This window comes from Tauraco erythrolophus, chromosome 9, assembly GCF_009769465.1.
Source record: "Tauraco erythrolophus isolate bTauEry1 chromosome 9, bTauEry1.pri, whole genome shotgun sequence".
Lineage (NCBI taxonomy): Eukaryota > Metazoa > Chordata > Aves > Musophagiformes > Musophagidae > Tauraco > Tauraco erythrolophus.
The window spans coordinates 29,358,931-29,383,366 of record NC_141473.1 but is presented as its reverse complement, the minus strand read 5'-3'; the positions used below and the strand labels follow the sequence as shown (position 1 = coordinate 29,383,366).

The 24,436-nt window shown below is 36.4% G+C and overlaps 1 protein-coding gene across 1 annotated transcript in view; it reads right to left on the bottom strand.

The window, feature by feature from the left end:
• Positions 1–24,436, bottom strand: part of SH2D4B (SH2 domain containing 4B) — a 65,681-nt gene that overhangs the window by 5,376 nt on the left and 35,869 nt on the right. Inside the window, exon 6 of the mRNA XM_009979942.2 lies at positions 24,134–24,261. Within this exon, the coding sequence (XP_009978244.2) occupies positions 24,134–24,261 (128 nt within the window). The remainder of the gene's footprint in view (positions 1–24,133; positions 24,262–24,436) is intronic.

The following is a 24,436-nucleotide window of genomic DNA, read 5'->3' as shown; positions in this document are numbered from 1 at the left end:
ATGCTGTAAAGAAGCTCACAAGGAAAATTATGCCTCTGAGAGACACAAGAAGGGACTGAGGAGATCTGGGTCCTAAAAGCACTGTGTGATGCTAGGAAAGATAGAAAAGCTTTTCCTCCTTTCAGTTCTTGTCTACTTTGAGGCAATGAATTTCTTTTACAGTTTTACTTGGTGCAGTGATGAACACGATAAGGGCTCAATCTCAGCAGGGCTCAGAGGTCCCTACTGAAATATTCTCAGTACTAAGAACAAACATACATGTATAGACTCTGCTGAATGATGTACAGTTCTCTTCTCTGGAGGATATTACATCATCTTTGCACCAGACAGGCAAAACAGACAGTAATGCATTTGTTTAGAACCAGCATGCAACTGTTCAGCCAACAGTGGCAATTGCTTAACTTTGCAAAACTAAAAACGGTTTTATTGGAAGAATTCCAAGATGAATTGTTAAAAGTTCTTGATCTCTGTTCAAATGAAAAGATAGTACTAATATGAATCCATATGATACAGCAGCATGTTATGTGAATTTGTATCACTAGATCCCAATACCAGGTGCCACATGCCAAGAATTACACAAAAACTGATTCTGAAATCACACTATTTGCTAAGGCAAATGTCCAGTCTTCTCTCAAATTGCCTTAATTTAAATATACAATGAAAGGTTTTATTAGAGATTGTGATGCCTATTTCCTTGACAAATCTCTGCTAGAAATACATGTAGATGAACCACACTAACAAGCTCAGAGCATTAAAAGAGACAGGAAAGGACAGACGTTTCCATTACCAGGAAATACTACACTAATTCTAATAATCAATATTTCTACTATAATTTCAGATTTAAACCATGCTGGTAACTTTTGAGATAGGAACTGGATGCTGTTACAACTACCCCTATCTCTAAGCAGCATCAGAACTGTTACATAGCCTTGCTAGGAAATGATGTGACCTAGAAAATTTAGCATCTATAAAAACAGAAGGTTTATAAAAAAAGAGTTGTAAAAAAAGAAAGGTTGTATTATATAGTGAACATTATTCTTAGGATATTTCTAGGGTTTGAATGACCACCACTGTCAGGCATATGATATGAAATTAATTTGGCATCGATTAGTTTCATGCTCAACAATCCATTCACCTGCTCTCAACTCCCACCAGTAGAGCTAAAACACTGCAGGCTTCCACGTGATGTTATCTTCTTTGTCAGACCTTATTTTTGTTCTGAGCACTTTATATCATTGAGTAGGTGAGAAATGCTACATTGCTCACGGCCAAGTTCTTTTTTGTTTTAATTCTCTTTCCTGCTAAAGATGGTGTAATAAATTATCAGCCAGCTGCTTTCTTCCCTTTTTCTCTCCTGATTCTGTTAACAGCTCGTAAGAAACTGTCTCTCCCCACCACCTTCTCCTTCTCTCTGCCTCTCAGTTATTTTATTTTTCACTGGTCCAATTCTTCAGTGGATGGTGATGGCAACAATGAAAGTCTCCCTCCACCCTTTAAAAAACGTTATACTGTTCTCAAGACAACTAGAAAAAGAGTGGCACTGCTCACTCCTGAGACAGCTGTAGAGAAATAAACAACATCTGTGAAACCCCTACATGAACATTTAAAATTGTCTGAACTGAAGTCAAGAAACTTTGGTTTCCCAAGGCTCTAGTAAGAGGTTTAGAATCACCGATGCTCTTATTTGTGCTAGTTAGGATATTAATTGGAAATATTTTCTGGAAAAGAAACCACTGATGCTTTGAAAGCTATTTCCCCCCTCTCTCTAATTCTTGCTAATCTCTTGGAAAAAAAAGAAAAAAGGCAACATCTTCACTTGGCGTAAAGCAGCACTGTGTCAAAAGTGGTAATCCTTTCACACAAGCACAACTTTGCAAATCAATCATTTAAATAAATACCTCAAAATTAATCAATCTATCATCAGTATCATCACTTTAACTTGTCATGTGGCCAAATACACCATAGCATATTTAGCTGGCAGTTAGCTACCCCACTGAAACACATCTTCTACCTCTCATGCCAAATAATTTCTCTCAGAGTATACAAACTGCTGTTGTCTATAACAAGCTGTAAAAAGCAGTGGGGTTTTGACTGGGAGAAGATCAAAGCTGTAACTAACTCCTCTTGAAAGCATGGAAAGCTGGGTTGAGTTTTAGTCCCCTGCCCTCCAAATTCACTGCATGCACCTATCACATTACATGTATCTACATGTCCACTTTAAACATTCTAGTTTTGCAATTCTTATATGTATTAACATTTTGCATTCTTAGCGAGTAACAGTTTGGAAGACAGTTATTTCAAATCATAGGACACTCATCATCAACTGACATGTTCCTAATTAACAGCTTCATTTTTAAATACAGTGCCCGTAATGATAATTTGTAGATGATAGGCAAGTCTTAACATTTTTGTTGTAATTATGTTCTTTTTACTGCCATCAATCTTTCAAAAAGGAAAAACATCCTAACATTTGGAGTATATTAAGCTCACGTGAGAACTGCTGAGCCCATTATGAATTTAGTGGGCACAGCTAAGAAATCTTGATGCTGCCTTCCAAGTTTACAGCAGCCTCATAGCAGAAAATGCTATCCTGAAATATTGTACAATGACACTTCAGCTTCCCACTCTTCTCTCAGCTTTATCCTACATACATCCTCGAGTGAAACTCAGGAGATGAAATACATAAATATTTGCTAAGAGAATGCCATAACAAGCACGAATTCAAACTAGAAAAGCTGATAAACTTTGCCAACAAGGCAAGACTATATACTAGAAGTCTAAATTTTTTTTTAATTATACAAATAAAGTTATATTATGTCCACTGTTGTAATCTACCAGTGTCTAATGTACCATGTGTAATAAGAATGTCAGTATGCAAAGATAAATTGGCCTTTAATGATCAATATATTTATATATGTCGAGGTCGACTAAGATGAGAGGGCCAGCAGGTACAAACACAGCCCAGAAGCGTTCATTTACCCTTCTGCAATAGAAGCTGTTTGCTTAGCTGATGTTTTCTCTTCTCATATGTTTTCATTAGCTTGATCTCAAACACTCTAGTGCATGTGGTTTTACTCACAGAGCAAAAGCGTCACAAATACTGGCACGAATAAATATTAATGAGAGCATTCGTGCCAAAAGTGCTTTCATGACCATTATGAAAAGCCTTCTATTTCATGCAAAATTGATTTGTTGAACAATTATGAATATTCACAGATAATCAATGAAGAGAAAAGAGACTCATCCTGTTTATACAATTTAAGGCATCTAACCAGGGAAGTGTGTGATTTAGGTCACCAATCAAAATTAGGAGCAGGATTCAAAACACAGAGAACCTTATACCAATATTTCTTTAGTTTTCAATGGGATTAGATCAAAGCCCATGTGAATACAAATATTCCTGGCAACCATTACATGAATAATTCACATGCTAGAGGTCATACAGACACATTACACTTAGAGGAAGTGTAAACAATAAATAAATGAGTAAACACAAGGAATGATGAGGAATTAGCAGATAACTCCTGAATAATGTAAAGGACTATATTTGTCCGACTATGCAGGCAGATTTAAATAGTAATTTGAAATATAGTGACCAAATGGCACAAGGGTTAGCAGGATCACTTTGCTAAGCACCAGCCAACCCCTTCCATTTTTCAGAACTGAAAAACTGAGCTAGACAGATATACTACTGTAACTATACCATTTGGAATAAAATGTTTTCCCAAAGGGAAATAAACAAGCAAATTTTCCAAAAACTTCCAAATAAATTTCCTCTGAGACTTAATTTGAGATTCGTAAGTTGGACTACACCTCACCTTACAAAAAAGCTGAAACAAATTTCAGAACAAACCACTTAAAAAGCCTTACAATAAATTTGTATGGAACTAATTTTAGGGTCTTGGGTATTTTTAATCAAAATAGAAAAGTTCTGGTTTGAGGAGAGGAAAACATGCCGTAGGTTTTTCTGCCTACATTATTATAATAATAAATATCATGTAGTTGGAAGTAAAGACCCAACCTACTTGGGACCAAAATACGAATAAAGGCAATCGGTCTTGCAAAAAATCATCGGAAAAGTAAACAGAAATTCAGAGAGATTAATCCAACTGCAGTTAGTGTGGTTTAGGAAGAGCTGACAGGCTGTGTTAGCATGCCAGCATTAACACAAACTACTGTCAGGAAGCACAAGAACAGCTTGTAAGAACACTAGTCTGTGATCCTAATGGAGGGTGTCATAGATTTTGGAGGCCACAGCAAAGGATGATATACATGAGGAACAAACACAAGCTAAGATGAAAACTGAAGCTGAGGAGCGAAGGTTTAGAATAAATCTGACCTTTTTTAGATTCCATAATAAGGTTGGACAGTAAAGGCTTGAAACAAATGTTCGAATGCATGACACTACCAACTAGCTCTGTGTAAGAGAAGGTGAAAAATCCAGCTCCTTCAACCGCTCAGAAAGATCAAAAGCATAAAAGCAGGGAAGATGAAGTGATTGCTTCCCTGCGGTGCAAGAACTAGAGCAGCTATAGTTTATGCTCTCAAGGAAAAGCAGTCTCTACATCACTCAAAGCAATAGCTTTCTCAGCTTGACTTCTTCAATTCTCTCCCACAGGTGCAAGTCTACCTGTGGACTCTTAAGCTGACTGAACATACTTTCCATTGGAAAAAACACAATCGAGAAAACTATGATGTCTAGAATTAATTCTTTTTATGTTATCCTTGAGACTAATTATGTCATGTACAATTTAAAGAACTTTGTTACCAGTTATGGTAGTTTATGGACTGATCTGAAACTGAAATAGCCAAAGGATAATGTACATATCTAGGTCATACCTTGTCATTTTTCTTGCATTTACAGCAGGAGTAGCATACACAATTAAATACATGCACAAATATTTGCAGCAATAGGAACTTACAGTGTGTGACTCTTAAAAATGTTTCATTCTCTCCTCCTTCCTTTTAGTCACAATACGTTTTTGGCTAGTGCAACAAAACAAATAGTGAAAGAAGAGATCAATAGTATTGTGTGAGAAAAACTACAGCTGAGAGATAACAAAAGCTCTGCCTCTGCTATTTCAGAACAGAAGCGATAAAGACTGAAAAGCAAAGCAAGAAAGTAAATCAAAGACGGCTGGTAATAGAAACAAAGCTGTTGAAGCTATTCACCATCTGCTGTTAATGCAGGATAAACTCACATGGGACTAGATCTTCAAAAGAGTTCTGTTCCCATTTAGGCATCGAAACAAATGGCCACATTTAAAAAAAAAAAACAACAAACCAACCAACAAAAACAGCACAATGACTGTTGATTTTTTTCAAAACCTGGCCACAAGTGTCATGGCAAGAGCCCAAGAGCCAAGGGGTGCCAAGTTCCTATGAAATGCTTTTCCTCCTTACAGCTGGTGAGAACGCAGATATTTCATGCTGTGCTGCATGTTGGTTATCTAATTTAAGTCCTAGTAAATAGCACAGTATCCATAAATGTTACTAAGTAAGGGGCTATAGGCCTCTGTGCTGATAACAGAGAAAAGATGTGCAGTAGGTCACAAAAAGAAAAACCTAAAATATGAGTGAAATAACTAAAACCTTCTTGTCTGCATAGAACTGCAATGGCATGCAAAGCTGGAATATATTTAGAAATCAACAGGTAAAATGCACATTTGAAATACACTGGCCATGTCATAGGTCAGTATGGGCTGGCCTCCTCTCTGAGCTACATAGGCAAAGTGAAGGGACATTGGTTAGGGAGTCTCTGGAGAAACCTCTGTTCCACATTCACCACTTTTTCTTCTGTGCGAGCTCAGGAGCAAAGCATAGAATCATAGAATGATTAGGGCTGGAAGGGACCTTCAAAGGTCATCTAGTCCAACCCCCCTGCAAGGAACAGGGATATCTCCAACTAGATCAGGTTGCTCAGGGCCTTGTCCAACCTGGCCTTGAACGTCTCCAGGGATGGAGCATCCACCACCTCTCTGGGCAACCTGTTCCAGTGTTCTACAACTCTCATGGTAAAAAATTTTTTCCTAATATCCAATCTGAATCTACCTCCCTCTATTTTAAAACCATTACCCCTTGTCCTATCACAACAGGCCCTCCTGAACAGCCTCTCCCTATCTTTCTTGTAGGCCCCCTTGAGGTACTGGAAGACCACTATAAGGTCACCCCGGAGCCTCCTCTTCTCCTGGCTGAACAGCCCCAACTCTTTCAGCCTGTCCTCATAGGAAAGGTGCTCCAGCCCTCTTATCATCTTCGTGGCCCTCCTCTGGACCCTCTCCAACTGGTCCATGCATGCAGTACCATGTCTAAGATAGAGATAAATCTGTGCTATTGAAAGGTGAATGGAGTCCATTACCCATTCCTCACCATTCCTTTCCCTTATGACCATCCTGGTACACTTAAGACATACGCAGAATTGGGAAACAACACATCAGAGAATCTCAGCTACCTCCCTAGTGGGCTTCACTTAGTATGGAAAGTATGCTCTAGGCTACATACAGACATGTATCAAAAAACAAGGCCCAGAGCAATAATGTTTTTCTGATGGCAAGAGATCTCTTCAGGCAAGGATGAGGCATATTGATAATGCACCATGCCCTAAGCAAGCTCTCCTTCAAGACTTATGTAGTACACAGGACCATCTTGAGCCTCTATGCAAGAAGAAATTCACCAAGGAAAAGTATCATATGTAAAAACATATCGGCCTGTTTTGTTGGGTTCTTTTTTTCTTTTTTTTTTTTTAATAATATGGATTCATCTCCCTGTTCTGTCAGGATAAAGCAGTTCTTAGAACAAGGAAAACTCAGACCTCAGAAGCTTGCTTGATTTCCTAAGGCTGAGATTCCTTAAAGCAATTAAAAATCTACTGAAATTCTGAAGGAAAAGGGTGCCTTATTCCCCTGGGAATCTATGAATATCCTATCTAAATAAGTAATGCAGTTATAATGGGTATTTTTCTTCGGGTTTACAGAAAATCAGATGTGCTACATCTATTGTTGCCAGTGTGGCTCACAGTTAATTCCCTATGCACTCTGCAGAAAATATACCCCTTAATTGTCTCCTTTAAAGTTCATTCTATATTCAAACTATCAAATACTGTAAAAACCCTTTATACTCACTGTCAAAATATTTACACCATATTCACTAACAAGTAGTGCAGCACATAAAAGACAGGCATTTGCATTACTTGTATGAATACACCACTGGTATAATAGGGCTATAATTTTTTCTGTTAATGTCTCCTCAAAGCATAGTGTTGGTTTCTTTATTTCCTTCCTTTCGGATCAGCCTATAGAATGCATTAGTCAGAAGGAAAACAAAGATTTCAAACTCTCTCTTCTCCTTGTACATTATTAATTGTCATCTATCAGAGGAGAAAAGGTAGCACAAAAGACCTTTAACCTTTTATCTCCTATATATTTTTCTTGATTTTTTTCTTTAGAGATGGGCTCTTCTGACCTGAAATCCTTGCATCAAACCTCTGCTATTACCCTTTAATTTTTGTGAGTTTTCTCTTTTCATCTGAACAGCTTCTGAAAGGAAGCTCATTTAAAAAAATGGAACAGTTAACTATTCCATTTTCAGTGGTCTCTCAAACTACATTCTCTGTGTGTAGTTTATCATGTATGACCAGTAAATTGAGAGAAATTTAGGGGCAAGAATATTTAATTTAGTATTTCATTGATGTTTTCACTGACTAACATTGGAAGCCTCTATGTTCTAGTGAAGTCAATGGAAGATCAACAATAGGGAGGTTCCCAGCACCTAAATAGGATGCCTTACATAAACAGTACAAATATTCTTCATAATGATGTTGTTATCTTTGCTGATAGGATGACTGGAAAATAAGGAAGTGGGTGGTTTGGTGTTTTTTTTAAAAAAACACCAACAAACAGTAAATACTTTCAGGCCTATATAAGCATCCTAGATGCTGCTATAAATAGTTGACATTTCCTGCAAATAGCATGGAAAATAAGCATATTCATGGGGATATCTGCAAACTCCAAATAAGAAACAAACAAGCTTTGAGAAAATATCAGTACACTCATCCAAATAGGGAACTTTGTTACAAATATTATTCCTGTAGGATGCGCTCACATCCTTACGATACAGATGGGATTGAATTTCTATTTCTACTATGTGCGAAAAAGATAGCCAACTATACAGACTATCAATAAACTTTTGTGATAGGTGCATGACATCACATATGCAAAGTAGATACTAAGATCTTACTGTATCTTCTGAAACATTTAAATTTCCTTAATCAGTCAAGCACACAGAAATACCTCACTAGAGCAGCCTGACGGGGCTAGGAATGGTACAGTGGTATAACACAAAAACACTGCAAAGCAAAGAAGTTGATTTAAACTCTGATCCTGGTGCAGCAAGAAGGAACACATCTATTCTGGTACAATAGCCACTGATATTGTGGTTTCTGTGAAAACTGAAAAGCGTGGCAATTTTTTAGAAGGTTAGTGGCCAGTATTCACTGTCCTTTCTCCAGGGAGACAAAATATTTGCATTCATTCAGTCTTGCTCTTGCAAGCAGCAGAGGAAAAAGAAGGAGAAATTCTAGCTTGTAGACATCATTTGCAAGCACTTCTTAACCACTTATTTACATTACTCACCTTGTTACTTCTCATTTAAATCCCCAAATTTTGCTGAATTTGAAAATGAGAGAGAAAAATCTTCTGGTATGCATATGAGATCTAAATCAAGGAAAAAGATGAGAAAGCTGATCTGTGAGAGGAGAGGATGAGAGAGTAAAAGCCCTCCTGGGATCTATTTATATTCTCCTAACTCCAGTCACTGTAAGTCCTTGTTCCTCCTAAATACTAAGGGCAGCATGGACATGAAAACACGTGGAAGACTGAGATTTTACCAAGCCAATTGCACAAAACAAAATAAAGCTCATGGTGAGATTTGCCTTTGCTTTTGATTTCTGTAAAAAGGTAAAGTAGAAGAATTAGTTAAAGGTAGTCTCTTTGTAGCCCCTTCCTGGCTTTGTACAACCCATTCTGAGGCAACACTGCCAGATTACACTCCAGGGGGAACACATGGACCAAAGACATGAATAGTGAATGGAATAGCACTACTACTGAATAGCCTTGGCTGGGATGCCATTCCTGCAGAGACATGGTTTCAAAGAACCCAGTACTAGCTGATGGAGAATTGCTGAAGAAGAGTTGGGAGGTACAGTTCTGAACACACAGAAACTGAGAAAAGTTTGTGAGGCTGAGGGGAATTCTTTCTTGAATCAAAGGCTTCCTTAAAAAATAATTTAAATAAATAGTCATATAAAAGTAGAAATTATTTGCAATTCAAAATCATCAATCACTGGACACTTTAAACGATGAAAGCATTAGAATCAGAATTGAGTGCAAATTCTCTGATTTGCCATGCAATCTGCTTTTGGAACTTAAAACTCTACATCCCCTGCTCACTTAGTGCATGTAAATGTTACCATTTCCCACTTTCTGCAAGTGGAAGATGAGTATGAAAAATTGCAAGCGTTAAAACTAATGTCAGTCTCAGAGAGTGGTTCTGAAAAAAACATGTCTCATCAATCAAATAGTGAAAAAGTGTCTCTAAGACTTTATGGAAGCGTACTTCAGTCCTCTTTCCATGATTTCTAGCAAAGATAGTGTTTATAAACTACATCAGGCTTACTACTGCAGAAGTCAGCTATTCAGTTAAAGTTCTTCTTTTAGAATGTGATTTCAACAATTACAGTTGTTAGAACAGAAAAAAACTGGACATCCTGTCACCCGACAGATGTAAAATTGCATTGGTAAAAAAAATTTTCAAATTGATGATCCATATAAATTTTGGATCTAGTCAGAGGAAAGGTTTCATTTCTGTAATATTTTAAATATTTTTGTCTTTTGAAATTATAAATTAACCAAAATTTCAAAGCAAAAATTTCCCATTCAAAAGGAAAGGTTTTTGTTTTGAAACTGACAAAATTGTTTCAAGTACTTTCATAGTATTTCCAGAACAGGAGAGTCATCATAAAAAAACACCACTAACACCAAAACACTCAGCACTGAGCATAAATCCAGGATATCCTAAATCAGATTAATTAAGGGGATTGGAAACTCCATGAAAGTATTTCTTGCTATGTTCAGAGCAGTAAGTAAAACAAATCACCAAAATTAGGCTTCAGTTCACAGCTCTCTTTTCAAGTGTGAAAACAACTAGTAACCTAAAACATTTGTGCCCTCTTGTTAAGTGTATTATTATCTCAGTAAAAATAATATCTTTTTCTCACTATACTTGGCATGAAGATGCCAGAAAACATCTCCAGAGTAATTAAGTTGCGTAGTAGAATTTCCGTCATTTTATTTTACTGTTTTTATATTTCTTCAGATGACTTCTCACAGTTTTGGCACAAACTGGATTTTTATCAGCTTGCCAATTCTCTCTTCACTCAAGTATATATGTACATTTAACCACCCAGATTTAATTTGAAAACCAGTGCCAGAAGAAATACTTGTACTTGCAAATCAACAGGCATTTAATCTCAACAAGAATGACAAGTCAAGCACAAAACTTATACCTAGAGGGATAAACTATGCAATCCTTTAAAACAGCATACGTATTTTACTGGCTCCAAAATAAGCATTACTGACTGGAGTGTGGAGTACTTTACAAAATATGTAATTCCATAAACACTATTAAAAAAATTAAATGCTAAAAAATATACAGTATTGAAGGACTAGGTTCTGCTTCTGTACTACATATTTTAATATAATGCTGTTTCTTGAAAGGGGTAGGAGGCTGCTTTTTGTCCTCAAATAATTCTGACATAAGAAAAACACAATATGCTAAACCCAGTTATATATGGTTTCACTTACAGTCTTACAGTATTGATATATAAATCATTTTTGATGCTTCTGAATTGTGAATACATGGATGCTTAGACAAACAATCATTTATGTTTGTAAATGCAGACTGGATAATTTGTCTAAACAGTCTCTCTTCTAAAAATGTGGCCATATTTAAGGATGTATAGAACAGAGAGCAATAATGCACGTTCATTAAAAAAGCTCCCTGTGGTTATCCCACCATTTGCATGCTCTATTGTGAATAAACCACTTCTAGAGGAAAACAGGGGATTTAATTCAGTGCTCACGAAATTCTTAATCTCTAGATTGTTACTATGGCATTATACTGAATAAATGATATAAAAAATCAATGTAAATCTGGCAGAACAGTTAAGCCCTGATTTGATTTTGCCTTGTGTGTTGTGCAGTCATTTATTCTGGGGTGGTTTTGTGACCCATTATACCCATTTTTCCATCATGTAATTGAGTACAGAAAATATAGAGAAATTAAAGAATCAGGCCATTGTCCACAAAGACTGGACTGAGATAACCAGCTGCCAAAAAGCTTTCTAATAATAAGATAATAAATTACTGAGAATTGTAATATGCTATGATTTCATACCAAAAGGAATAAGTAAGACACCAACATTAAGTCCTAGAGCAGTTTTCCTGTGCCACTATTGCCATAGCTGTAAACACCTACGAAACACAGCTACTGGATTTACTAAATTAAGAAAAGGAAAAAATTGCTTAGATAATAGGAAGCTACTGGCAAATTTCATCAAGCCAAGTGAGAAGTAGCAAAACGAACAAGAAGATGACTCTTAAATTATGAGTTAATTGCACTGGAGGCTGCATGATGCAGAGATTGACTATAAAGAGACAAACAAAAGCAAAGCAGCCCTATCGATATCGCCATATTTTATGGGTATTCCTGCGTTTATCAGAGCATCTCCAAGAACCACACAAAAAACTTAGAAGGGAAAAAAAGTGCATTCAGACATGAGCTAAATTATAAAAAAACTGCAATTTTTAATGGTTAAAACTCAGAGAAAATCAAGAGCACCGCTTTCTAAAGCTCATTCCTAGGAAAAAAAAAAAAGTCATTCTCAGGCATTCTTTCCTTCTCCACACTGCCATCAAGTTCATCAATATGTCTCATATAAAAGCAGTTTCCCACAAGTTTGTGGGAAATGTTTTGTAATTCTACTTACTGGTTAATGACAGAGGGGTGATATCTAGGTCGATCATGTTTTTGAGCATAAGGAATGTTCAGACCCTTCTTCGGGAGTCTTCCTGGTATATTGCTAGTTTAAATGGCTCTATTTAATGCTAGTATTGATTTTTCATTCAGTACATTGGGAATGCATTATGAATACAACTTCATTAATTTAGTGTTCTCACTGTAAGAGCATTTGTCCAATGAATGGACACTGAAATGTCTAGAAGTTAATTGAGCTACATGGTAGTAAACAAAATATCAGATTACAGCCTTTTACAAGCTGCTAATTTGCTAATGTTTTTCACTGACCTTTTTATATTGATACTGATTTGTACTGATGTACCTATACTACTGTAATTTTCATTTGCTTTTTATCTGAGTATATGGAAGTTAAATTTTGATTCTTTGTTGGATCTAACAGGATTTGTTGAACCTCTAGTTCGATCTCCAGCTCCATAAGCAACAAGAGCTGACTTTCTGATTCTGAGGTCCATTCTGCAGCAGCCCTAGGGAAGGCAGACCAATGGCTCATTCAGCTGAGTAGGGACCAGAATGGCATCGTCACTAGGGTGCAGTAAGGTCTAGCTTCTCTCTTCTCACGGTATGTTTCCTTGTACTTTAAGGCATAGCTGTGGGTTGCTGTATGCTCCTGGAATGCAACCATTAATTTCAGGAAGAACCTATACTATTGTTATAAATTTCGCCTTCAGCCAATTTCACACAATATCCTGCATACACTGAGTAGATATCGGCTAACAATGGCAATGACCTAGTGCAATTGGCTCTGCAATCACCACAACAATTTGTGAGTATAAGGTATGAAAACTTTTCAGGTGGTTTTAATGATAACATTCTTGATTGTAAATTTTATAGAAGAAAAGCAGTTGAATGCACTTTCGGTTTGTTTTTAAATAACAAAAAATCCCTCTGTTATTAACAAAAATACATCCCACACTCAAAAATAACTGATCAACAGTTCTTTTTATAGTGAAATTATTAGACCTAAAAAGTAGGAAAACTTTACATGTATAGAAACACATGCATGTGTCCATGATGGTCTTCAAAAGCACATATATCTTACAGCTTACCTAGAGCACCATAATCTCATAGGTGTTGAGGAAGGTGTCAAGATACATTTTCCATAAACTTAAATGACAACTGCAATAGTAAATCACAGTGTTAGCAGAGCTCACTCAATAGAGGGAGAAAAATAAAAGTCACAGTTAAAATGGAGCCCTGGAACTCAAATTTACAGCTGGTATTAAAATAGATAACTAAACAGAAAACATCGGTGTTCTTTGCTTTTCATGCTTTTTTCATAGGTGAAGGAAAATGTTTTTGCCTCAAATATATTCCATTTGTCTAAGGTTTAAGAATGTATACATTTTTTAGGTACATTAATAGTCAAATCTGAAATCTATTTGTATCTGTGACAATCTTCCAGGTGGCATCACTGGGCTTAGAAGAAATCTTTCTACGTGATCTTTAATCAAGTAATCATTAGAACTTTTATTGCTAAAAGGGATACAAATTTAAATCATGCTATATCTAGTGTATTTTCCCATATTCAAATTAAAATAGCAGTTCCAGATAGATTTCTACAAAGCAGTTTGATTGTGGCATTTTCTGTACTTAAGAATCTATATTTCACCTAGCTTAAAGAAAAATAAATCTAGGGATAATATTGATAACTAATTTTTCTTCTCACACATTTGGCTAGATTTGGGAACTCTAAGCTAATTTTGTTAATTTCAGTGCTTTCTAGCTGCTTGTAACATTCTTGCATATTGATTTAGTGTACTGTTCCTCAGGGGGAAAAGTTACCTTTAATGACTCAATAAAGTGAACCAGACACTGAAGCACTGTTGAAAGTCAAATGAGAAAAACATTGGGATAGTAAAAACTTCATGCCTAATGAGCAGCAGTATAATAACCACGTGCAGCTCTTACAATGATCCAGTTCTGGACATCCTCTGGGGTTTGACCCAGTTCTCAGTTAAGCCACTAAAATCAGACACTAAATAGCCTCATTTCCTACCAGCACTGGAATTAAGGTAAGCGAGCTAGCAGCAAGGCTCTAACTCACAGCAGGATAATCTGAATTAGGTGTTTGAAAGCACTATTCAGCAAGCAGAAATTGCTTCAATGGAGGGACCGACTTCATCTGAGATACTGAAAAAGTTACAAACAGAAGCAAACAGAATTTTTTACTTATTTTCCAATACAAAGCCTGGAATTAGGAGTCTGTCATTTATGCTAAATTTCATCAATGGAACTATTCCAGTTTACATAATTAAAAGGAGCTGGACACAGGCAGCAAATGTGCAGAATCATTTGTTGCTACCACCATCATAGTTCTCAAAGCTTCTGGCCCCACTGTGTAAACAGTAGCGTAGTTGAGAGAAAACAGAGGGAGCTCTGTCCCCAAACTAATGAACTATTACTTTCTTGTATCTTGTATTGCAGTATCTATAAGTGTTTGCAGCTCAATTCAAGTATAAAAGATTCTTTTTATCAAGCACACTGGAATGAATTTGCAATAGCCACATGCACTCATGAAAGATCCATGCTGTGTTTAATTGTCAGAAGCAGTGGTAACAGCAGTGGCAGAATGTTCCATGGAATTATATATAATTTAGATCTTTAGGGCTGGGATTAAGAACTATTGTGTATTATATTACAGATGCTAATCTTGGATAGAGAAGTAGGGTATGACCCAGTCAGAGCCAATGCTAATCAGCATGCTAATCTGCATAGCTCTTTTGGAGTTTTGCCTCTTAAAAGATTCATGAGTTTGTGATTTGACAGTTCCATCCACTGAAAGGCCAGGAGAAAAAAAAAAGAACTGACCTTTCTGAAATCCAAGAGGGAAGAAGGGGAGCTGTCATTCTCTTAACTTTGGCAGGGGAAGGGCAAATGTATGTTTCCCACACTCCACCTCATTCTGCCTCCATGCCAGTGTCACATGTTGAAGTGGCACATACAGGTTAGTTGACTACAGAGTCGCAGAAATCTCTTCTTTTTGCTTTCGTATCATCTCCTGATGTTTATCTCCTGTGGTGGAAGCGGTTTAAGTGTCACAGTGTGCTCCTAACTGGGTGAACTGGAGTTAAGCTAAGCTAGGAACAGCATTTTGCACAGTTACATGCTTTTCTCCCCTGCATGACTACACACCATAGCTGCTGAAACCCTGTTTGAGAGAGCTGTGTTTGCTCAGCAGGAGAACAGCGTTGTTTCAAAGGAGCTGTCCAACAAATAACTGGTAATCTTTTGCCTTGAGGTTGGATCAATAGGACTGTGGTTTCGATACTTTGCATAGCAAGATACAAGGACCAGTAAGAAGGCCATCTGCTGGGAAAACAGGAAAATTTTCTGATCTTGGGTCTGTGAGTATTTGCTGTGCTTTAAACAGAAAATACTGCAGATAAAATAATAAATATAACTTAATCTAGCGTAAGCTGAATAAAATATATAGAAGCCTGTAAAATAGAAAGCATGTTATTTTAAGTGTGCAGGAAAAGGAATAAGAGCTGGAGGCATAACAGTTAGATATGGACTAACAATAAGCAGGATATCTGCAATTCACCCAAGACTAACAAGGTTCTACACAGGACACCTGTGGTATGCTAGAGGTGGCGATCAGGAAACATCCAGATACAGCATTTAAAGATATGCAGTATGAGCTGAATGTCTTGTGCTGGTAGCTACTGACATCTCAGTGCACCATGTGCATGGAAAAACTAACCAACCAATTAACACATATACAATTGACACTGAAAAGAGAAAACATGATCCAGCATGTAAGGAACAGACTACAATATACGTAAAAGGGAACCATTGTTCAGATTCAGGCTGCTGGACAGATGAACCAGGTTTTCTGCTTTCGCTTCCGTCACCATAAAGAGTCATAATTTCTTCCAGTCTTAGCATAAACAATCTTTGTAGACAGAGTTTTTTACTTGACTCAATGTTCCTTATTTTCTTTAAAATGTGTCAGTTTTAAGTCTTTAAATATGATTTCTTTCAAATAACTCATGCTCTTGTATCACTTGACTTTTATAAACAATTCATTTCCAAACATTAATAGCAGAGCTTTCTGTTCAGGAACACCTCTCCTTTTTATTTTATGTAACATGATAAAGAAAGCCTCACTGCAGGAGCTGCAGTAATAGAGAAATGTGCTCTCACACAGTCCAGTTCAATAAGGAGACAGTACACAGGACTGTAATGTAAAATTACAGGTAAACACATTAAGCTACCACGATGGCTTACTAAATGAAATCATAATTGCTCACTATGTCATGCTCTAATAGCAGCACATGGAGAAAAAAGTCTTAAAGTGTTTTAAATAAAGGAGGTAAGAAGTCTTCAGAATGTAAAGCAATTTGACTTTCAATAGCAAAACATTTTTTCATTAAGAGATTAGTAAATTCACCTGGTAGTAAACTCTATGAAAAAGCTGGTGTATGTTCTTCACAAATACAAAGAAGTATCTGGCACAAACTTGAATTGAAAGGACAGGGTTGTTTTTTTCATTTTTGCTTTTGTTTGTTTGGTTTGGTTTGTTTTTTTTTTTAAATCTTTGACTAGTAGTGCATTGTTTGTATCCATGAAACTGTTAAGACTCCATCAAACTTGTTTCCCCTTTGTGGTCACATGGTCTTTATTATCTCTCATTTTAATTGTGTACAATACCTGTTCAGAAAAATTGCTGTCTTCTATCTTTAGAACATGCCTAATCTTCAGAATATAGCTTCCAGTTAAAAAGCAGTCAAGAAGGACAATGTATTGTAAAAGAATAAGAAAGCTCATTTCACATTAGCAATTAGCCTATTTACATTAATTATTCAATTGCCTCATTCTACAATTTCCCTGCTATTCTTTTGTGCTTCCTTTCTCCTTGCAGCATGTTACAGCTCACATTACCTCACTTTGATACTGTGCTGCCTTCCAAGGAGAGCCATGAGTCTAAAACATTTATTTTGTTTGCTAATAACCTGTCTGTGTAGACACTTTGGAACTGTAATGGCACTAGAAAAACAATTCCAAAGCCTTCAAAAGAACTGACAGACTGAAACAATCATTATGACCTAAGTGGAATGACAGTATATGAGGGATCATCTTATTTCTCAGAAAACAGCAAAACACCTCTCATTTCTTTAGGAAGAAGCTGAGAACTGAATTAGAACTGATGAAGTATTTGGGTTTTGTTATACGTTAAGGGTCTTTCTTGACTTAAGACATCCATAATCAAGTACCAGAATCTACCACAGGATTTAAATGGTTAACTCCAAATACTGTTCTATCTTTGAAAAATACTATCAGAACATCCAGTAGATATTTGATAGGAATATGTTCTGGAAATATAAAAAACAGCATTCCATCTCACAGGAAGTAAATAGATGATTATGGCTCTAACAACTATGTGTAAATTCACCCATATAGATAATATACATAAACCTGCAAGGACAAACTGGTTCTTCTATAGTGCTTCAATAAAACCTACATGTGTCATTTATAAACTTTACTGGCTTATTATTATTTCAAAGCAAAATAAAATTACAGAATTATTACTACTTAAAGGCCATGGTGCAAAACCAGAGCGAGCCTATCATCAGTCCTTCAAATGCTAGACACAGATTTTCCAGCCTGCCTTGTCTCGTTCAGTGTTTAGCAACCCCTTTATATAATACAACAGAGGGCTCTCATTCATCCTGCGTAACCATTGAGATATGAATATCATTCATCTCTGTGTTTGAACTCAGCGGTGATGAAAAGCACAGGACGAAGCAGCCTTGGAAACCAATGTGCTCTGTTTTACCACAGAACAGGGACAATAGCGATGACAGCAGTGCATGCTTCCCCACACAGGCATAGCAGTGTGCCTCAACCTATTTTCTAATGTAGGGTTATGTGATGAGAGCGCAATTTGGTGTCCAAACTTGTTCCATATCTGTTCTTCCTGCCAAGATTCCCAGCAAAGGTAACACACATTCTTAACAATGTTTTTAGAGAAATCCACACAGATTAGGAATGATGATTAATACTAAATGACTGTGGCATTACTTGTCTTACACAAAGTCAACCAGGTGGCAGTAACTATCAGCCTGTGTTGACCTGGGTGTATCCCTGCAGCAGTCACAAGCTGCAAAGTCTAGATATTCCAACTCCTGATCACAACTGTGTCAGCCGTCTCTGAGAACAGGCTGGCAGAGTAGAAAACAGAAATCTACGTTTTTGATAAAGATAACAAGATATAGTCTCTTCTAAATCTGTCATCTCAAAAGTCTTCTTTTTATAATCTTTCCCAGACCGTTGCTTAAGATAAATTTTGATACTCTGTAAATCTCTTCTAATCTCACACTTGCCCTTCTTCATTTACTTGCATAAAGTAGAGACCCAGAGCTGTCCTGCAAATGTGTGCAAGATTACAGGTATGTTGTAACTGACAACTTTTATTTTAGCTTTTTTTACCATTGGAGTCAGGAATTCTCCGATTCCATTCCAGATGTTACCCAATTACAGGATGTTTTAGATACCAAGCTTTGCATGTAGCTATTTTTGGATGCATCTTTCTAAGTCTGTGGAAGACAGTGGAAAAGCTCTCAATGAATTCAGATTTTTAGTGAGATCTTATATCTTCTTCCCAAAGTACCCCATCAACGACAATTCTAGAAGGGAAGAAAATCCCAACCCCCTCGGCCTCAGTTTACTTAAGCAGAGAATCTATCTGTGCGCTTTCTCAAATAGAAATACCTAGATAACGATAAAGCAGTGAATTAGAAAGTAGATAATTAGTATGAAAAAGGCTATGCTTCTGCTGGATTTACACCACTTGCTTTACAACTTCCTAACATGAATTTATTGAATGATTGGAAGGTTCTTCTTCAAGAGCAGAAGAAAAAGTGCTTTTATGTTCAAAGCAGCAAACTGTATTCACTGTTAGGAGTTTTTCAAACCAAACCACTGCCATTTCTTTGTCCCTTAGAAAATTTTACAATATAAGCTATATTTGATAAGACATATTTCCAACAGTTCAACTATACCAATATGCCCAGTGTTGCCACTGCTGTTTGAGGACTCAAAATTAGCAGACTTTCAGAAGTATTGAGTCTTGAATCCTTTACTGAAATCATCAGATTTGCAGAACCATTGTCACTGTTCAGGTCTGCTAGATTTTCCTTCTGTAAATTAGTGTTTTCCTGAAAACAATATTAAACCTTGATCTATAAACATTTGCAATATGATCTTGTTAAACTGAAAATTGTCTTCCCCGGCTCCCCTGACCTAAGGGATTACTCAGCTGCTTCTTCTCTCAGCATTTTTCAATCCATCCTTCAACTTGCTCTGATCAGCTTCTTCTCAGCTTGCCACTCCCATAGCCAGAAACTGTGCTGCCACCCTGACTTCCCTTGATAAAATAGTTCTCCACAATAGGAACCACGCTACTGCAATTACATTTTAAAGGTACAACCTTTAGGGAAACTACCTCATGTTTCCAGATCTGTGAGATCAGCCTCTGAACTTTCCTTTCAGCCTGAAGGCAAGTAGAGATCTGATAGTGCTACAGTAGATGCTTAGCAAACATGCATACAGCCACCTCACAAACAGGCAATGAATGAATTCCTCATTTTGTCATACCGTACGATACTGGTGATACATCTGAGATCTCTCTTTTATATCGTGGATAAATAACATCAACAATAATAAAATGTTGGTCTCAACTAAAGCTGGGGAAGTATATAGACATCAGCCCCCCCTGCAAACAGCAACACTCTCCTATGTTCTGAACAGAAAATAACCAAATGCAGAATAGAATAAGTGAGAGTGAAAAGTCTAATATCTGAAGTTTAAAAAAAAATCAAAAATATAAAATAACAGCTGACAAACCATTGAGAATGGAAAAAAAAATGCTGAAACAGATTTCAAGCAAAAGAGAAAGGTTAAAGGACAAATGAAAGACAGAGCAAACAAACGGAAATATTTGTTTCAGCCACCAGCATCCTTTTGTTGAATACTTATGAGGGGAAGAGGCCTCTAGTTTTGTTGCCATAAGGAATTCTATTCCAGTGTCTTATGCTTCAGTAAACTGAAAACTACAATTTGCTAATGTCAGTGATAGAGTTTGGCAAAACTCTTCAACATAAGGGAAGGCTGGTAACTTTCCCTTTACTTGGCATGGATCACACAGAGATTTTTAAAGAAAATTCCAGTTCAAAGCTAACACTGGCCAAAACAATGAACATGTCTCCCTTTCTAGCCTTTTCGAGAGTCAGATGTCTCGTCCTAAACGTCAAATTACTTCCCACCTTTCAAAGTGTACCAGCAACTCAGATCTTGGCAAAGAATATCCTGAATTCAGATTTACAAGAGAGTTTCATATATCTTGAACAGCATCAGGATGCCCTTGTAAGTTAGATTCATATCTATCAACTAGCAGGTAAGAAATCAGAATACGATTATTAATTTCCTGTTTATGAAAACGATCAGAAGCTACCTTTAACTAAATTTAGACCAATTTCTTAGTTTTCATAGTAAAAAAATTGAAGGCATATTTCTTTTCACTCAAACCTAAGGCAACTATTAAATAATACAAAAGACAGTGACACCTTAATTGCTTGCTCTGATTCTCCTTTATTTTAGAAGTTTTAGGACCGAGCACCATTGCACCATGGTCACTAAGTGAGCCTAAGCCACTTAAAAAAAAGGTTCATTGCTTCCAAATCCAAATGAAGTAAAGATCATCTAATTTTATGGTTTCTGAAGGGATTAAAGATGGTTCTAAGTTATAAATAACATTTAAGAATAGATACTTAAATTTTTTTTTTCTTTACAAACTTAAAAAGAATCATCCTATATTGAAGGGGTGAACAATCTAGGTTTTGGCAGGGCTCTGTTATTCAAACATAGCAAAAATAATACAATTTACTTCCAAGATTAAGCAGAACATTACAGTTTGTATCTAAAATGTTCGTTTTTTTAATCAAGAAAACAGTAAAGTCTATTCAAAATGAGCTCAAAACATCTGTTAGTCGAGTTCAGATAACAAATGATAATTTCTAGAGACAAATAGAGATGGATGACGCTGAAGCTGATATTCACTTAAGAAGTAACTTTTTGTGAATAAGGAAGGAAACGCTCAGATTTGAAAAAGACTTCTTTACTACAGATTTTACCACTCCACTTCAAATGAAACATTTTGTAGTAATTCTTCAAATGAAGACAAAAGGAAAACTTCAGGTACATTAAATATGCCATATCTTATGCTGTTTCACATACCATGAAAATTCCCTAGACAATACATATTTTAAAAGAGAATCCAGATCAGTCTGATGACTTAACATGGGAAATATGCCAAATATATGAGGGTAAAGATATTTTTGCACTATTATTTGGGCTTTGTTATTTTAGCCAAACACATCTGTCTCAAACCTTCATCTCTGTATAATTAGAAAATATCATATGTCCATAGTACAATTCGAAGATTGTAAATCAGCTAATGCTTAACTTTAGCTAAAAAGCTGAACAACCTGACAGTCAAAGCAGGTAAGCAGACCTTGGCTATTGATCTTTGCAAAAATATGTAATTCTGTAACAAACTAATATCTCCTTTCTCAGTACTGCTGTAATAGATCTCTTAGTGCACTGCATTCAAAAAGCCCTTAACATGAGGCAGAATGTTATACTCCCATTTTATGGTCCAAACTGGGATATAAGAAAATATAGAAGCTGTTCAAGGATGTGAAGGACCTGATTATACCTGTTTTGAGAGATGCTTGAGGTTTTAAGAACCTGTCATCATAACATTAGACAACATTAAATACTAGGCAGCAGTTTTTCCACAGAAACATCCACCTATCCAAATGATGATAGTATTATCACCCCATTGGCTCAAGCAGTTAGCCATAATTCTAGGCTTTGCAAAATGGCTTTCATTTGTGTTGCCAATCTCGTATACAAGTCAGATGTATTCTGCTGTATTTTTGTTCATACACAAAAAACATACGTAATGACCTGGTTGCCTGAATACAATACAAAACAACAACACACAGAAGATACTGAATAAGGCTATACAACAGAAGTCACAATCTTCATCCTGACAAGAAGTAAATAAAGAATAGAAAAAATATTTTTGGCTGGATCAAAAGTTTTTTGATTGCCTTCCCCTCACCTCCCCTCACCCCCAAATTGGAGGCCAATTCAACAAAGAGGGTGTTTTTTCCTGGAAAAAGAAGTTAAGGTATGTCAATACTTTCTACTGTTTTGCTCTGGGTTTTTTGTTTGTATTTTCCTCAAAGTTTGTCTGCATTGCAAAATGTAACATAGACACTACATAACACTACAAAACATTGACTACTGCATCTGTAACAACCTGATGTTTAGCTTCCACCACTCCAGAAGAGTTACAAGGGAGCTGAGTTGTTCACTATGAATTAGGATGAATCTGACCAGAGCTGCAGAAGCTAAAACAGCTAACCCAGCAAACAGGTACCAAAGCAGCATGCATGTGGATCTCTGTAAAGAAAAACAATGAGCTTTGTGCTGGGAATCTATCTTAATTATCTTTGTCAGGCTCCTTGAGTGGGAGGAGGACAAACCAGGTACTTTTCTCACTTTTACAAATGTCATTGGATAATCAGTTTCCTAAGGTATGATCTGACAATCTAAAGAAAGATCGTGAATTCCTCAATTCTCACAGTGGTTAACAGACTAATCCAAAAGCCACTGAAGTTAGTAGAAAGACTGCACAGGCATTAGCTCAAGCCCAGATGCCTTCTTAAGGCATGAATTATGTTCATATTTATATCGATGTGAACTTCCCACAAGCAGGGAAAACATTTACTACTCGACCACACGTAAAGATCATGCTTGAAAATACTTTTGAAAAATGTCCACAGATGAAATTTTAATCAGTTTGTCTCTCAGAAAGAAACCACAACAAATGTCTTCAGTAAGAAAACATAAACCCCTTTCTGCGTCATTGTTCATAAGAAATGAAGGTATGTAGCATTTACAAGCGATTCATGACTGACTTCAGTGTCATTGACTAATTAAGCCAATGAAAATTGCAGCTTGCTGATGTCTTTTAACACATAAAGATTTGTGTATCATAAAAAGAAATCTGAAATATATGAAACACTAAACTTGTTCAGAAATCTTCCTTGCCTGGTTCAGTTTAGAACGCCCACACATCTTCATCTTATGCTTAGAGAATCATGAAAATAGGATCAGGGTCAGCTTAGTGCTTTGAACAATGAAATATGAGACTCACCAAAAGCAGCAACAAAAAAATATTGAGATTTAACTCTAAAGTCTTTCCAGTCCCTCAATTATATCAGCTATTAAGCCAGAATTCTTTTTCACATGTTTAAATATAACAAATATAAAGAACATTGCTAAAACTTATGAAAATATGATGTCTCTACCTGTGAATTTGATATCAAAGATTCAGTTGCATAGTAAATGGTATATAGAGCAAAAGCCTCAGAGATGCTAGGAACTCCAGCAGATAAGACAGCAAATTATGGATCTGAACAGGAATTGTTTTTCCCGTTTCATGAAAACTGCCTAAAATCATACTCTCTCAAAACTTTGAGAAAAATCAAGATCTTCCAATAATTTTTGTTCACAAAAGGAAGTGAGAAACAAAAAACACTACCTCAGTTTAGGAAGTAGCGATTAAACAGATATAAATTCAAGTGCTTCTTGCAAATCAGGTAAAACAAAAACTTGAATGTCAGTCATCCACATACCATATCACTATGGTATTTGCCAGTTTATTTTGGAGTCTTCCTCACCCTATCTTGGCCTCATTCCTCCTGTCTGGCTTGCTATTTTACAGCAAGTATATTTTGGCCAAAATATTTCTGAAAAAACTTTGATGATGTGAGTCACAAATTAGTCTACTTAATCAGAAAAAGGAAAATAGGAAAAACACACGCTAATAATAGAAATGATGCAAAAATCTTGTTTTAACAGGCATTAGGTTTCACACTGTCAGTAGACATTCCTTTTTGTGATGGAAGTTGGCAATATTTATTTCCTGCGCTATTATATAAGAAATGAAGGATCAGTGTATTACCATGAAACCATTGAGCAATCCTGTTGGTGTTCCTCTCAAACCCAGCACGTCGAGGGATCTGCTCTTCTTTGAACCAGCGAATGATGACATCTCGGGAAAAAGGTCTAGAAGGACGCTCCCAGACATCACTGCATTGAAAGGCAAGTAATTACAGAGTCATACGGAGAATTAGCAGTGTATGAAAGCAAGGGACAATATAAATCTTAATCTCTTTTTTATGTATTTACAAAACATACAGCTACAAAATGGTCAGTATAACTGCTGTTCAGTATAGTTCACTAAAGTATTTTAATCTTTTTAAAA